Here is a 16457-nt window from a genome sequence, read left to right as displayed (position 1 = left end):
TGGACGTTTCATAAGCACCTTTAGTGATTCATCTCAGGCATATTGAGGGAAGAATTTTCCTATGCATGGTCTCAAATCACCTCCCTAGGGTCACTCCTGTAACACCTCCTGGAGGGGGGTAGGGCTTCTTGGGTGCCTGCAGAACTCCAGCCTCCCGAGCCCCAGCCCCCAGCAACACAGAGGAGCTGCCTGAGCTTCCACCCAGAGAAGAGGGGCCCGATGGGACTGGAGCTCCTCCGGGACCCCACGGGGCCAGATCCTCCTTGCCCTCCCAGGTCTGAGTGTCAGCCTGGGTAAGGAGGCCATGGCCGGATGTCAACAGCAAGGCTTGTCCCCGGTTGCTACTGCTACCTTACCTTCCAGAAAGTGAGATAGACAATCAGCTGAGGCGGGAACAGACAGAGATAACAGACAACTCGGCCTCACCAGCTGGCTCCCAAGCTGGTGAGACGCAGCTCTGAGGCCCCAGCCCCGCCCCCGGGGGGCGGGGCTTGAGTCCATTGTCCCCTCTCACTCTACAGCTGAGGGTGCAGAAGGAAGATCCTTTTGACTTGTATGTGTGAGAAGAACAGTAATTCAAATCAACTAGTGCAGCATGACAGGGGCAGCGGACGGAGATGGGGTACAGGATACAGTGGGGAGCAGGGAGAAAGCTTTGGGCTGGACAGTTCCTCAATCAGCCAATGACAGTCTTGCTGTTTTCTGGAAACATGGTGTGGGGACTCAGGGTGGGTGTAGGTGAAATGGGGTTCAAAAAACTGTCCTAAATGTTCACAAGTCCAGGGAGGGCAATAAAAGGGAAAAGAAGAGAAGGGTGGGGAAGATAAAGAGGTAATGTTTTGAGGAGTATTAAGCCATGAGTCAGGTACTACACCAAAACTTTATGTATTTTACCCTCAGAACCATTCTGCATGATAAGTATTTTTTCACTTTTCTTATTATTGTTATTCTATTACAGTCGTCCTTATTTTTCCCCCTTTGCCCTCCTCCACCGGGCCCACCCCACCCCCCACTCCCACAGTCCATCCCCACACCTTTGCCCATGTCCGTGGGCCACTCATACATGTTCTTTGACTAGTCCCTTCCCCTCCTTCCTCCATTGCCCCCCCCAGCCCCTGTCAGTCTGTTCCACGCCTCTGATGCCTCTGGTTCTATTTTGCTCATTAGTTTATTTTTCCAGTGAAAAACAAATACCATATGATCTCGCTTATAAGAGGAATCTAATGAACTAAATAAACTAACATGCAAGATAGAATTTAGTCATTCATTCATCCACTCAGTTTTAAACAAGCAGACACCAGCGCCCAGCTGTATGCCAGATACTGTTCTGGGGATGAGGGGTACTGTGAATAAGAGGCAAGCGAGTTCCCTGTTATCTTAGAGCTTATCTCCAATTTACCAGTTTAAGAAAAACTGAGGCCCAGAGATGAGGCCCTGGGGGGTCCCGCTGGTGAGTGCAGGTGCCAGAGACTAGGATTCAAACCAAGACTTTCCTCTCAGCCTCGTGACCTGAGGGCCGGCTGTGGTCACAACGAGACATGTCAGGTCCCCCTGTGAGGAGTGACAGCGTCATTGGGGTGTGGTCAGCAAAGGGGTACACGGGAATCCCACGCCCAGAAGGGCAGGTGGGAGAAGGCCCTCAGCATTCCTGGAGCCGTGCGGTTATCGGTGGGGCCCTGAGTTAGCAACCGCGTATTGGGAACCAGGCACTGTTTCCTAGATGGATCTTTTCAATCGGACTGCGAGGCAGGCTTCATTGGCCCCACTGTACGGATACCTAACCCTGAATGCTTCAGCAACTTGCCCAAGGTCATACACCACGTGAGGGGTGGCACCGCCACAGGCTGGCTTGGGGGAAAGAGGGGTGCAGGACTGGTCTAAATGTTAGTCTCCTGCTGGACTGGAAGCCCACGCCCCTCTTTGCTGTATGTACACACTCACACTCACACTCACTCTCACAATGAACGCATAAATGTGAGCCCCGGAAAGTCCTGGGTCAGCCCAGTATGAGGTGGGAGAGAGCTGCCAAGTGTTGCCCCCAAAAGGTGCTCTTAACACTACGTCCAGGGAGGAAGGGAGAACGCCTAGACAGGGGCTTTCACAGGGGGTGGGAGACTGGGATTTCGGCTAAGAGATCACTTTGTTCTCTCTCTCTCTCTCTCTCTCTCTCTCTCTCTCTCTCTCTCTCTCTCTCTCTTTCTCCCCCTCCAGTGAGAGGTCCCAAGGCAGTAGGCAGAGTGACAGGCACCATGTTCCTGGCCCCCTGAGCCCCAGAAAGGGGCGAGGGGGGTGGGGGGAAACTGTGCTCTCTGGACCGGAGCTGGCACAGCCTTCCCCAAACCTGGCCATGCCCTGAGACCTGACTCGGGCGTGCCTTCCTGATCCCCCCGCCCCCATTGTAACGGCCTGTCTCCCACCTAGATGCCTCCACATCATAGGTCCCATCTCATTCACTTCTGCATCCTCCATGCCCGCTGGGCCCGGCAAAGGGCAGGTGCGAGCCACGTGAGGGAACAGAACTGAGATGGGGGAAGGGTGTAGCAAAGGTTGGGAAGAAGGGTCCCACATCGGCCACTGTGACATCCTCAGGAACCTGGACAGTGAAGAAGAGATGGCTTCCCTACTGGCCTGCTGCCAGTGCCATGCCCTCATACACACGTGGCCAGGGCCACGCAGGGGCTGGGTCAGTTGCTGCTGGGGGTGGTAGAGAGACGAGAAGCCACATACTTCCATTTAAGCCAGTGATAACTTCCGAGCACCTCTCATTTTTAGGTCCATGCCTTCTACGGTCTTCATGATGTCTGGGTGCCCAGTCTCACTGTCCGCACTTTTTAGGAGGGGAATCAGATTGGAGATGCTGGGTGTCTTCCCCAAGGCACTGGTCAGTGGGGGGAGAATTCAGATGAGAACTCTCAGCAGCCAGGAAACTACCCTTATCCGCTCTCCATACACCTAAGCTGGAGCTGTTACCTTCTTCCCACTTTCCTGGGGGGCTGGAGTTGGGCAGAAGGGACCCAGCTGACAGAGGAGGAGCGGTGTGGGGAGGCCGGGTGGGGGTGGGGACAGCTCCACCTGTTGCGGCTGCCGGAGCAGAGCAGAGTCAGAGGGAGGAACAGGCCCCTCCTTCACCACCCCTCCTTATGGTCCTTGTCCATTGTCATCACGGTCTCAGCGCTGCTATATTTAAGGCCCCTGAGTGCGGGCTCCAGGATCACATTTTCTTCCTGTGCCAGCTGAGCCCGGGGCAAGAAGAGACCAAGGATCCTCTCGTCCTCTGGAGTCTGCTCCCGAGAGACACCTAAGTGGACACACTGCTCCTGTAAGCCACGTCCAGGGATCGGGATGGGGAGGGATACCTCCAGGGAGTGAGACCCTCACTTCCCACGGGGAAGTGGGCTGTGTGTATGCGTGTGCTGGAAAAGGAGCCTGGGAGATTCGAAAAGAGAAGGTAGACAGGGGCGTAGGCAGCACCCAAATTAAAACGGGAGGGGAGCCTAGAAATCTCTATCCATCACACTGTTCTCTGTGGTCCTGGGTCTTCCGAGCTGATCCTTCTGTGATGCAAAAGCTGGGGGGGAAAAAAGACATCTGGGGGAACTTGGGAAGTGGGACAGAGTGAGCTGGCAGGTCCAGCAAACCTAAGTAGTGCTGGCCGGGTCATGCTTGGCAGACCGGGCGGGCAGGGAAAGAGAGCAAGCCCGCTGGGCACAAATCACAGGGCCAGGAGGGCGCCCAACAAGCCTGGCAGGAAACTGAGGCCCAGACAGGGCAGGAGTTGTCTCAGTTTCCCCGTGTCAGGGCCAGAAATCCTGCCTCTCGGAAGCTGGTGGAGCCACAGCAGAAAGGCTGGACAGGCTGCCGCTGCCCCTGCCCACAGGACCCAGCACAAAGCCTCTGGGCACTCTCCCTCCTAAGGAAGAGGAGAGCTGCCTTGCCCCTGCTTACTCCGGGGTTGCCTGTCAGAAGGCCAGTGCAAAAGCAGGCTGAGGCTTGGGAGGAAAGTGGCCAAGTGGCAGGACCTCTAGCCTAGGGCTTTGCACCCCTAGGAGAGGGCAAGGGGGTGGTTTTCTCACCTGGCCCTCACCCTGCTGACCCTTCCCCACCAGGCACACAGCTCTGGGAAGAGGGCAAGGGAGGCTGCGTTCTTGACGCTTAATCCCGAGCCTCAGTCAGTGCTTTAAAAAGAACCGATGGCTCATCTGCTAAAGCTGGGGGTCTGGTTTCGGGAAGCCCAGGAGGTCAGGGATGAGCGCCAGGCCCACCCACCCTGCTAATTGGGACAAAGCATCCGGGGAAGGGAGCCAGCCACTGACGCCAGGGAATGTTAAGCCTCAGCTGCTGGGGCCAGGGCCACAGCGTCCCAAGAAAGCTGCTCCACCCCCAACCGAGGGCGGTACCCAGTAGCTCTCCTCTAGGCTGTCAGAATGAGCATGGCCATTCTCTGGGTGCAGGCAGACCCTCTTCCTTGGGAGCAACCAGATGGGCACCCAAGGGGTGAATGTCTTGTTATGTTCAACTGAGATCATGGCACAAGGCCAAGCCCTTGGTCCCTAACTCCCCTCAGCAATCCAGCCTTTCTTGGGTATTCTTTGTGGACGCCCCAAAGGAACAAACTTTTAGGAACTGGAAGGAATCAATAAATGCCCACCAAGAGTGACGTTTGGCAGCCTGAGCCCCTGACACCCCACAACAGGCCAAGAATCTCTGACGAGCCGGTGGGCCAACTGCCATGTCATGAACTTAGAGAAATGGTCACTTGGGTTCCCTGTTCACACCCAGGTCAGCACACGCACACGCACACAGACACACACACACACACACACACACACACACAGGCCCCTCAGGAGGAGTGGGGGCCAGGGCAGAGCTGGGCCTGGTGGGGGCAGGCAGGACGGGGCTGGAGTGTCACTCTCTTCTGCCTCCTTCTTCACGGTCAGGGTCTGTATGAGGTCCAAGCCCGGCAAGGACCATCCCAGGTCAGGGGCCTGCCGCCCAGAATTCCCACCTGGAGGAGGTGTCAAAACCATTCCAGGGACTCCTGCAAGCATCCTAGAGCTTCGTCTCAGAGGGGCGCTCTGAGACCCAGTGGTGACACTGAGGCCCACATCTGGGAGAGGACTCAGGACAAGAACCCAAAGCAGCTAGCTCAGGGGCTTCCCATCCTCCTCGCCTCCTTCTCCAGGACTCACTTCCTGACCCCTGAGCCTCCTCCAGACCAGTCTGACCCAGCTCCACCAGGCACGACCTGGGGGCCCCTCCCCAAGCCTCAGGAACACAAGGGAGGACCCCTCTGTCGTCACCCCCTTACAAGAAGAAAGGCCACGGGGCGCACTGTGTCCCCAGCCTCAGCCGAGGCCTGGCCCTGAGTAGGTGCATGACATAGAGGTCAAGAAAGCTCAGCGCTGGGCAGACCTGGGTGCCAGTCACGGCCCCACCACTGGCCCGCTGCGTGACCTTGGGCAAGCCCTTCCCTCCTCATGAGCAAAATGGGATGATAACGGTGCTGTCGTCTGGATCGTTGCAGGAACCGGGGTAATGCATTTGCAAACTCCTAACGTGAGGCCAGGCACACAGTAAGCACTCACTGTTGTGACTTTTAACTCACAGCCTTGCCGAGGGGTCAAGATGCACAGATATGAAATAATTAAATAGGAAGAGGAGGCGTTTTTTGAATCAGAGCTAAATTGGGAAGTCCAGATACAAAGTACAAAAGGGATTAGAGGGGGGAAAACTCTAGGTGGCCTGTAGATTTTCAGCAGCGCTTAGAAATGTAATGTTGGTGTCTACCACTTATATAGTACCTGCTATGCGTCAGGCGCTCATCAAACCTTTCCAACTGGGAGGTTGGTAGACGCATTTTATAGATGAGGAAACCAACTCATTGAGTCTTGTCCAAGGTCACACACTTAAATGGAATGAGAAGCTGGGATCGCAGTCAGGGGGTTGGACGCAGACTCCACGCTCAACCTTTGCACTCATGTAAGCATGCTCAGGTTGGGCTTTGAAGCATGAACAGAGTTAAGCAAGCCAGGAGAAGGAGAAGCTTCTCCAGGTGAGGAAACCAGTGCAGGCAAAGGCTCAGAGGTGGGACTGAGTGTGGTGGATGCAGGGAGAGTAAGGAGAGCTGTCTACCTTGAGTCACAGAACATCACCAAGATCAATCATCTGGGAAGCTGAGACCCAGAGAAGGCAAGGCCTTGCCCCAGGGCACACAGCAAGCAAAGACAGGATTGCAGCTAGAACCCGATCCCCCATGTGGGGCTCTGCTCACTCAGCTGGGGAACACGTGGGGTGGTGGATAAGCCAGGCTCAGGGCACAGAGCCCGCCTCTGTCCCCTCGGGCAAGTCCCTCTCCCTCTCAGGCCTCCATTCCCCTGTCTGCCCACTGGAGAGAGAACCCCCACCTCCTCACCCCACAAACCTCCCAGAGATGCTGGGACCACATGGGGAAGGGATGGACCAATGAAGTGACCATGTAACCTTGGCTTGGCAGGTCATTGTTTCTGCAGCCATGACTCTGCCTCACAGCCCTGGAAATGCAGGGGAGTCCCAGCCCCGCCAGACCGTGGAGGTCCACAGGCTGGAACACCGCCAGGAGGAGGAGCAGAAGGAGCAGCGGCAGCACAGCCTGCACATGGGGTCCTCGGTGCGCAGGCGGACCTTCCGCAGCAGGTGGGGGCATCAGGGACCCTACCCCAGCCACTGCCCTATCCCTGGGGTCCCCGGTCTGAGGGGGAGGCACTGCCCTTTCCTCTGGAGATTCCAGTCTGAACGAAGAGGTACAGCCTGCTTCCTGAGACCCCAGTTTGAGGAGGGAGGCACAGCCAGGCCTGCCAGTCCCTGAGGCTGAGATGGACGGACACAGCCCTAAACTCAGGGAGCCCCAGCAAACCCACTGGAGCTATAACCTCTCCTCTCCCGGGCAGTGAGGAAGAGTACCAGTTCAGCGCCGCAGACTATGCCCTCGCAGCCGCCTTGGCTCTGACGGCCTCCTCAGAGATGTCTTGGTAAGTCAAGTGACCTTTCCAGAGAGCACTGGGCTGAGAAGGGGCCATCCTGTCCAGTCCCCTGCCTCCATGTGGGGCTCCCACACTGAGCTTAAAGCCTAGGGCTATCTGACCACAGAGCCCACCTCACCACCTTCTGGATAAATCCATAGGCAGTAGTGGGAGACCATCCCCAAGAGGGCGGGTGGGGGGTCCACCTGCACCAGCTGGCCGCACATAGTGCGGGAGGGGGCTGGAGAGAGGAGGAGCAAGTTTCCAGCCCCAAGTTTCCAACGAGTCCCAAGACTGGAAAGGCTCTCAGGGTGACAACATCAGGAGGCCGTGTCCTGGGCTAGGAGGCCTGGGTCACGGTCCTGGCTGCTCTGAATCAAGTCACTGAGCCTCAGGTGTCTGTCCTACAAAATGACAAGACCGATGCCTATCTACTTGGCTGCAGTGAGAACAAGAGGAGCAACGGTTTGTGAAAGACCCTTGCAAACCATTTGAGAGTAGTTATTATGCACCTACTGAATGCAGGACCCATTCAGGGTATTTTTGGAGGCAAGAGAGAATTAAAAGTTATTCTGTCCTCAAGAAATTTAAAGTGCAGGTGGCAATGCTGGGTGTGGGCAACGGCTGGGATGCCCTCCCCTCCAGCCACCAACCCTAGGTTCTCAGCCACTTGCATCCTCTGTCACCACACAGGGAGGCCCAGATGAGGCGCCGGACCTCCACAGTGGAGCTGGAGGAGCGAGGGCAGAAGCGGGTGCGCTTCGGCAATGACTTAGAGAGGGCGGACATCGCCTTCCTGCGGACCCAAGGGTTGCTGCGCCAGAGACGCGACCGCAAGGCGCTGAGACGGCGGGTGAGGGGCTGGGCTGGGGAGCCCCGGGGACCTGAGACCTGGGGCCCATCGTGTGCCACCCACCTTACTCTACCCCCTCTGCAGACCCTGGCCTGGGCCGACCCAGGTTTGAATCCCAGTGCCCCCACCCCCAGCTGTGTGACCTTAGGCAAGCAACGGAAGCTTCCTGAGCCTGTTTTCTTATCGGCCAAATAGATGCTCTCGGTGTCGAGGTGTGAATTAAATGAGATCGGGCTTGTAAAGTCACTTTCCCAGTGCCTAGGACTCCCAGGACCCTCAGGAAATGCTATTCCTGACCGACATCAGGGATCTCCATGCAGGAGAGCAATAGCTAACACCTGCATGGGCTTCTTCGTGTTTTTCACACATCAACCCCTTGAATCCTCATTACAACCCCACAGCGGGTGGGGACATATTACTATCTTCCCCATTTTGCTAAAGAGGAGCCTGAGGACTTGTCTATGGTCTCACAGATAGTACGTGGCAGAGTCAGCCTTGACCCCAGGCCAATTGGTTCCAAAGCCCACGTTCTGCCCTCTGGGCTGCGCTGCCTCTCAGATGTGGCTGCAGGGGCTCCAGCTGCCATAGGCCTGACTCCAGAGCCTGGGTGTCAGGGAGCAAGGTGGCCGTGAAGATGGGGGACAGGTGGCACCCATCTGTGGTTCATAGGAGTCACAGACCTTCCCCTGCTTCCAGACCGAGGAGAAGGTTCGGGAGGCCAAGGAGCTGAGGGAGCTGTGTTCCGGCCGGGGGCCCTGGTTCTGGATCCCACTGCGCTCCCACGCCGTCTGGGAGCACACCAGCGTCCTGCTGACCTGCACCATCCAGGGCTCGCCTCCGCCCCAGGTCACCTGGTACGCCACTGGGGTGGGAGAGGAGGGTCCTTGCCTTGCGTGCCTCCTTGGTTACATGAGTGTGAGTTCCTCACAGCCCAACGTCCCCCAGGTGCCCAGTCCTCCCCCAGGAGCTCCTGCAGCCCCCAGACCCTGCCCACCCCCCAAAACGGAGCAGCAGCTGCTGGGGAGGCTCAGAAGTTATTCTTAGCTGCCTCCCAGCCAGCCTGGGGCTAGAAGAAGCCTGGGCCACCAGGGAGCCAGGTCTTGTAAAAATACGGTTCTGGTGTCATGAAAAGGCAGCTGCTCCCAGCTGGGTGCCTCCGGTGTGGGAGGATGATGGTGGGAGGCAGGGCAGGGGGCAGGGGAACAGGAAAGCAGGAGGGAGGGCGGGGGTCCTCCAGTGAGAAGCAGCTCAGGCCTGGAGTGGGAGCCCTGCACTCCAGACCTGGCTCTCTGTCTCCCTACTAATTCACCGGGTGTTCCCAACTGGGTCTTTTTAACCTCTCCCGCCCAGCCTGCCAGTGGTGGAGATTTAATGCCACAACAATGAGAAAACTCTCAGAATGTGAGAGATGCTCGCAAAGCAGGAGCTCTCTTTCCTGGGGAGGTGGCAGGTGTCTCCTGAACAAGCATTGTGGAAATTGGGGGTGGCCGTGTCCGTGTCCGGGGTCCCAGTTCTACCATGGAGGGAGGCGTGTCATTCACACAGCTGATCCCGCAGCTTCCTGAGTTCCCCTGGGTGGAAGGCCCACTGTCAGCCACGCTGGAAGCTGAGGATGGGATTTCAACCAATTATTTATGAAAAGCATAATCTGTCCCAGGCGCTGTGGTATAGAAATGACCCAGACACAGTCTTGCCTCGAGGAACTCTCAGCCCAGAAAGAAATGTCAACATAGAAGTGTATTCATAGGCGACATTTGAGGTAAAAGAGTGGAGGTGAAGTGGAGGAAGTAGCTGCCCTCACCTGGAAAATCCAGGAAGGCTTCTCAGAGGAGGTAACATACAAGCCAGATCTTGAAGGTAAACAGACTACTGTCTAGTAGAAGAGAGAAGATAAGCACAAAAAACCAAGATCACAAAGGGAAAAGTTTGTACTTGAACCCACTTTTCAATGACCCAGAACTTTTCTCTCATTCGAGCCCTGGGGCCACCCAGGAGGGAGGTACTGTTATCCCCATTTCATAGGTGAAGATAGCAAGGCTCAGAGAGGCAGTGTGACCTGTCGAAGGTCACACAGCCAGTGTGCGTCAGAACTCAAACTTGGGTCCTTTGCCTCCCAGCCCATATCTCCTTCCACTGGCCTAGAGAGTAGGAAAGTCCTAAAGCCTAGTTCTTTCTTCCCCTTAAAGCCCACATCATGCTTCAGAAGTCAGAGAAATAGGAAGCACCTAGGCCAGGAGCAATCAGGAAAGGCGCCTGGAGGGCGTTGACACTGGAACTGGCCATTGTCAGATGACATTCATTCAAAACAGCATGCCAGGCGCCATGCTGGGCACTGGGGCTTTGTGGGAGCCAAGGCGGTCCCTGCCTGAGAGTTTCTGTTTCGCTGGGAGGACTGGCCCCAACAGCTGGGCTGGGAGAAGCGCGGGTCAGCCCCTCGGCTGTCCCGGCCAGGGGCAGCCACACCCTGCCCTGCCCTGGCACTGAGGGCCACATCCAAGCATTCTGCGGGAGCCGTGCTGCAGGCGGGCTCGTTTCCCCGCCCCCCGGCCGGCAGTGTTGCCACAGCAGGGCGAGGTTGCCACAACAGAGCATTCCAGCCTGTGGCTCCTGGCGTTGGGACTGGCTTTCCACCATCAATCACCTCTGGCAGGGACACACACACCCTGGGACTGGCCTCGGGACCTCTGTCCAAGCTCCAGGAGACCCAGCCCCCAGGTCCAGAGGAAGACCCTGGCCCACCGGGCTCAGGGGCGAGTCCATTTATTTGGCAATTGTTGAGTACTTCCCAGATGCAGGGGCAACAGTAGGGCAAGTTGGGCAAGGCTCTCGTATGGCCACATCAGTGCTGCCGAAGTGGACGCTGGACATGGTTCTTTCTGAGGTCAGAATCAGTCTCCTAGGCCAAACAGACTGAAAAATTAAAACCTAACACCAAAGCATGCAATGGAAAGGGAAATTTAGATAAATAATAAAAATCTCACTTTCTTACGTGGACCTCTCTGAGCCAGGCTCTGGGCCGTGTGTTCCAGCCTCAGCTCTCTCATGTATTACTATTTTATGATTGGCTGCTGTGGAGGATCATCAGCACAGCCCACACTAACAGGGCTCACTGTACAGGCAGGAGAAGCCCAGAGAGAGGGCAAGATGAGCTCAGAGGCCCCTGGCTGTCCAGGTCATTCCCAGAGCCGCGATTGCTGCTTTTTCTAGGAGAGGCAGAGGCTGGCCAAGCTGAGATGTCTGGAATGTTTCTGATAGGTGGGGGGTGGGGCACCTGACCTTGGCCCCCAAGTCTGGGAGAGGTGGAGAGATTGGGCCCTCAGATTAGGCACCGCTCTCCCTACACAAGACCTAGTTGGGATTCTTTAAGAAGAGGGCACAGCCTGGGGTTTATGTGGTGGGGTGTGAGCGTGGCACTGTTTGGTTGCCATGGAGACAAACAAGGCATGGGGTGGGGGAGCTGGGTCCATGGAAGGCAACGCACTAAGGCCGGGGTGCCCTCTCTCAGCCAAGGCCTCCTCTCCAACCTCAGCCACCATTGGGGCACCCTTGCACCAGCCTCATGGACTCAGAGGCCCAGGGAGGGGCACTGACTTGCCCAAGGTCACCCAGCAATATGTGTCAAGGCCACGTAACTTTCACAGACTTTCATTCACCTGCCCTGACTCCTCAAGCTCCAGACCCCCCTCAATGGATGATGGAAGATGGAAGAGGCAAGCCCACCTCACTGTCCAGTGCCCACAGGAGGGAGGACAGGCCCCCAGTGGTCACAGGAAACAAGCAGCAGTATCCAGGAGCAGAGGGGTGATCTGCTCAGCCACCCTTGGGGATCACCTGAGAGTTTAAAACATACTGATACCCACGTCCGACCTCCAAAAATTGTGATTTTTAATTCTGCGATGTGGCCTGGGCGTGGAGACCTTTTGTAATGGCTTAAATAAGGGGGTTTCCTCTTCTCTCGTGTGTCCGTTGTAGGCAGGGTGGGCTGCTGTCGCAGCACCGCTCACGGATTACTCAGGGACTCAGGTCTGGTCTCCCCTGTGTGAGATGGCAGTCGTCACGGCCATATTCTGCCTCGGGATGGAAGGAAAGATGACGTAAAAGGGGGCAGAAGGGACCACGTGAGACTTGTCTTACTTCCTGTTGACCATTCCTAGTCACATGGCCACACCTAGCAGAAAAGAGGCTCAGTGATAAATTATTTAGTGGCTCCGTGATAAATTCTATTCCTTTAGAATAAAAGAAGAATGCCTATAGGAGAATAATTAGCAGTTTCTGATGCAAATTCCCGAAGGCTTCTGTTTAAAATCTGGGTGTGGAGATTTTTAAAGCTTCTGCTGGTGATTCTAACAAGAGCCAAGATAAAGAACTTCTGTCCTGAGGGGTCGACAGGGAGGTAGGGATGGGAGTACCTTCCTTGGAAACCCACCTCAGAGGAGGGAATATCTGGGCCTTGGTCCCTGGAGGCACCCCGATATGGTGAGGAGCCCCTATCCCTAATTACAGTCTCCCTCTTCTCTGCCTCCCAGAAGGGAATGAACTCATGAGCATCTACAATGTTAAGGCCGCTGGGGAAAAGCTTTGCACATCTTACCGCATTTAATTGATATGGCAACCTTACAACAGGTTGGTGCTATTCTTACTCCCATTTCACAGATGAGAACAAATGAGGTGCAGAGCGGTGAACGTGCTGCCCTGAGTCACATGGGCGAGGACGCAGCCCAAAGCTGAGGTTGGAATCCAGGTCGAGAGAGAGGCTCTGAATCCTTCCTGCTCAGAACCACGCTGCGTGCCACAGGCCACTGTGTCTCCACAGGTACAAAAATGATGTGCGAATCGATCCTCGCCTCTTCCCTGCCGGAAAGTACCGAATCACCAACAACTACGGGCTGCTGACCCTGGAGATTAGGAGGTGAGGCTGTGAGCCCTGAGACACCGCTGACCCCCAGGCTCCGATACCGCTGAAGCCAGAGCAAGATTCCCAACCATTGGGAACAGAGTGGGCCACGTCTTCGGAAGTGTCTGGGGTGCTTGTTAAAATATCGATTCATGGGAAAGACCCTCCTTTCACCCCAAGAGATCCAGATTAAGTGGGGCCCAGGAATCGGTATGTAATACATGCTCCCGTGGGAATGTGTCCACCGTGAGAAATGGGGACCCAGAGGCCAGGAGCAAGGACTGAATGCTGAGCTAGGCAAGTTGGGAGAGCTCCTTTTTGGGGGAGAGAAACAAATCCTTACACACACACACACACACACACACGTGCATGCACTCATGTCCACACACACGTGCAAGGGGAAGCAGTGGGCAGGGAAAGTTAGGCGTTTCAGGAGATGGCGAGTCTCAAGCACGGTTTTGCAGGAAGAGTCTGCACACGTGGAGGGAGGCAGGAAAGCTCAGTCCCAAAGTACGTATAACTCACAGGCTGCCCCATGTTGCATTCCTCCCAGTGCCGAGCCCTGTGCTAGGTGCGCTACACACTCAGTCGACAGTGCCCGCCACTGTTCATGCAGGGACACATTGTTGCAGGTGAGGAAACAGGGGTTGTGACAGGTCAAAGGTTGCACAGCTTTTACAGGGCAGGGCCTGGGTTGGAGCAAGTTCTCTCCATCTGGGTTCTTCCCAATACACCAAACCCTCCCCTTCAGCCAACTTGGGTTTTAGAGACACAAACATGAACAGGACATTGATCCTATCCTCCAGAAGCAATGTAGGGCTACGTGGACATAAGTATCTGACCACACAATGCTGCTAAGGGAGGTGTCCCGTGGGCTGTGTAGTCAGGGAAGGCACTCAGGTCTGGGGGTTGGGGGAGGAAGTGCTTGTATAGCAGGTGGGACCGACCCTTAAAACAAGAGGGATCCCTGCCCTGAGCAGCCCGGGGGTGAGAGGGGGCACCAAGGGTCCTCTCTGCTTGCTGATGGGTGCCAGATGTGCCACAGCCTACTAAGTACTGTGTTTGTCACTAAGGTCCCTGGGAACGTGACAGGCACGGCCTGGATGGTGGGGAGACCTGGGCCTGAGACCGAGAAAGCCTGGGCATCTGGCCCGGCTCTGGCACAGACTGGCAGTGTGTCTCCGGCAAGCCCGTGCCCCGCGCCTGCTCCAGGCTTCTGTTCTGGAGGTGTTGATAGGGTGGGAGGCCATGCCTGGGAGAGGGCTTGTCGCCTCAAAGCTGGGTTGAATTCCAGTTGCTGTGTGACTCTGGGCAAGGCACTTAACCTCTCTAATCCTACAGAGTCAATAATAACGATCTTGCTTTCAAAGTTCCGTCCCCTGAGGTGGGTTAGGCTCATGGTGTGCCCCTAGCTTTGCAGAGGCAGGCACTAAGGTGTGGAGAGGGGTGTGGGCCAGTCCAAAGGCACACAGCTTTTCAGAGGGGGAGCCTGAGCCAGGACCTAAAGTCTTCCTGCTGAGGCCTTCCCCACCCGCAGATGGGGACTTGGGTTCCCCATGGAGCCCAGCAGTCTTGGGGGGCCCTTCTCCCTCTCTCCTTTCCAGATGCACCATGGAGGACTCAGCCACCTACACGGTGAAGGTGAAGAACGCTTACGGACAGGCGTCCTCCTACGCCAAAGTCCTTGTCCGCAGTAAGTCCCCCCGTCCCCAGTGGGCCAGGGCAGTCCACAGCACACCCAGAAGAGGACGCAAGTCTGTGGTCAGACTCGAGGAAGGGCCCTGGCACAGGGGTATTTGGCCTGGGACCAGGTGACCAGGGCTGCCATGGAGACGCTCCCTTCCTGGGGGCCTTTGAAGCAAGTGAGAGTCTCTGCCTCAGGCTGCACAACCTACACAGCCGGCTCCAAGGAGTGTGCTTGTCCTGTCGAGTAGGGCTTGGGTCCTGACCCAGCTCAGGGTCTCTGGGAGGGTGGCCCGGCCCTGCCAGCCCCGCTAAAAGGTCCTCAAGGGCAAAAGCTGAGCCCTACCAACTACCCTCTTGACCCCCACTGCCCCATTTGGGTTCTGATGCTATATCCCAGTCGTACCGCTGAAGGCTACCCCAAGGGCATTTGCAATCACAGCACAAGGCCGGGGGAGAGGCTCGGGAGTTAGGCAGACCCCGTTCTCAGGCTGTCTCCGCTGCTGACTGGCTGTGTGAGCCGGGGCAGGCGGCTTCACGTCTCAGCCTGTCCACCTACCCAGGGGACACTTACCGCCTCCCCCAGACTCTCATGCTGATTAAATTAAGTGGTATAGGCCAGGTGTGTCTCTGTTAGTTTCCCTCCCCCACCCCATGACCAGGAGAGAGCACAGCCCAGGAGGCCACATCTCTGGGCCCAGGACAATGACCTCAGCCACCCTGAGAAAGAAACAGAATGTGCCCAGAGTCAAGCCCAAGGTCAGGCATCAGGGCCCTGCCCCCTCTGTCCACCCACCCTTCCCCTCGCTTCCTCCAGATCTTGGCCCCTCATCAAGTCCAACAGCTTTGAATCCATCGGCCCCCAGACTCCAGCCAGGTTCTTACCAAGCCCGTCCACTCACTGCCACTACCACCCCTCCCTGCTCTCATCTCCATGGCCTCTGTGGTGGCCCTAGTGGGAGGCCTTGGGCTGGGAGGCCAGAGCTCTGGGTTCTAATCCTGAGTCTTCCACTGACTCTGTGTGACCTTGAACAGGTCACTCCCAGACTTCTTTCCAGGGACCAATGTCACATGATGGCTTCAGGCTAGTTGGGTGATAATACCTCGGTTTGCTCGTCTTTATGAGAGGACTATAAAGGCACCAACAGACAGGCGGATTGTGAGATTAAACCGTCTAACCAGTGGCACATGGCACTTGCTATGTGAACAAAAGCATCCGTGCTCTTCTCTGGTGTTCTGTGCAATGTCTCCTTGGACTTCACCCTTACACCCCCAGACAGCTCCCTTAGTGCTTCCCCTTCCCCTGACCCCACCAGGAACCCCAGCCCAAGCGGGCACTAGCTCTCTGAACACACGTGACCCTGGCGGTGAGCTGGGCAGAGGAAGGAAACCACCATTTACCAAGCACCAACTGCGTCAGGCTCTGGCCGAGGGCTTTGCTCATGTGGATTCAATTGCTCAGAGCCCCACCACCATCGGGTAGGGGTCACGGTCCCCATTTTACCGAGGTAGACACTGAGGCACAGAGGAGTGAGGGAACTTCCCCAAAGCCAAAGGGGAGCCACTAACAGAGCAGGACTCAAACCCGCACCCAAAGACCATGCCACCACAGTCTAGCAGGAACGTGGGTCTGGACCTTCTCAAGCTCCGTGTACTCTGGGTTTTCAGCTTACCTGGGGAAGGATGCTGGCTTCGATTCGGAGATCTTCAAAAGTAAGGAGGCTGGGAGAAGGGTGTCTGGGACTTCTCATCAGGCCCCCCCACAGCACCCCCTTGAATATAGCCATCCATTGCCCACTAAGAATGTGCATGTGGGGTTTGCCTATGAGCTGCTAACATCTGCAGACTGGTTTCTGGGGGGCCCAAGGCAGCTGCTAAATTGTCCAGGGGCCAAAACTGAGTGAAAAAGGCAAAGCCAAAAATACAAATGGATACGACTTTGGGTAGTTACTATTTCCACTCATCTGGTCCCACGTAGATAAATCTCTTCCCCATCCCCACCCCACCCCCACCCCCGCCCCCCAGGACC

General features: G+C 56.4%; 1 protein-coding gene across 2 annotated transcripts in view; it reads left to right on the top strand.

Annotated features, from left to right (window-relative positions):
* The first annotated feature begins 3221 nt into the window (after positions 1-3221).
* MYOM3 (myomesin 3) overlaps positions 3222-16457 on the top strand; it is a 44610-nt gene continuing 31374 nt past the window's right edge. Inside the window, exons 1-8 of one of the 2 annotated variants that reach the window (XM_024554822.4) lie at positions 3222-3319; positions 6494-6672; positions 6927-7007; positions 7692-7851; positions 8548-8705; positions 12665-12760; positions 14350-14438; positions 16097-16141. In XM_024554822.4, coding sequence (XP_024410590.2) covers positions 6512-6672; positions 6927-7007; positions 7692-7851; positions 8548-8705; positions 12665-12760; positions 14350-14438; positions 16097-16141 — 790 coding nt within the window. In that variant the 5' untranslated portion in view covers positions 3222-3319; positions 6494-6511. Of the gene's footprint in view, positions 3320-6493; positions 6673-6926; positions 7008-7691; positions 7852-8547; positions 8706-12664; positions 12761-13720; positions 13973-14349; positions 14439-16096; positions 16142-16457 lie in introns of those variants that run through there. The other variant, XM_053921302.2, reaches the window with a different exon arrangement.

Source organism: Desmodus rotundus, chromosome 3, assembly GCF_022682495.2.
Source record: "Desmodus rotundus isolate HL8 chromosome 3, HLdesRot8A.1, whole genome shotgun sequence".
In the NCBI taxonomy this organism is placed as follows: Eukaryota; Metazoa; Chordata; class Mammalia; order Chiroptera; family Phyllostomidae; genus Desmodus; species Desmodus rotundus.
The sequence above is the reverse complement of the archived record's forward strand: the minus strand, read 5'-3'. Positions and strand labels throughout refer to the sequence as shown.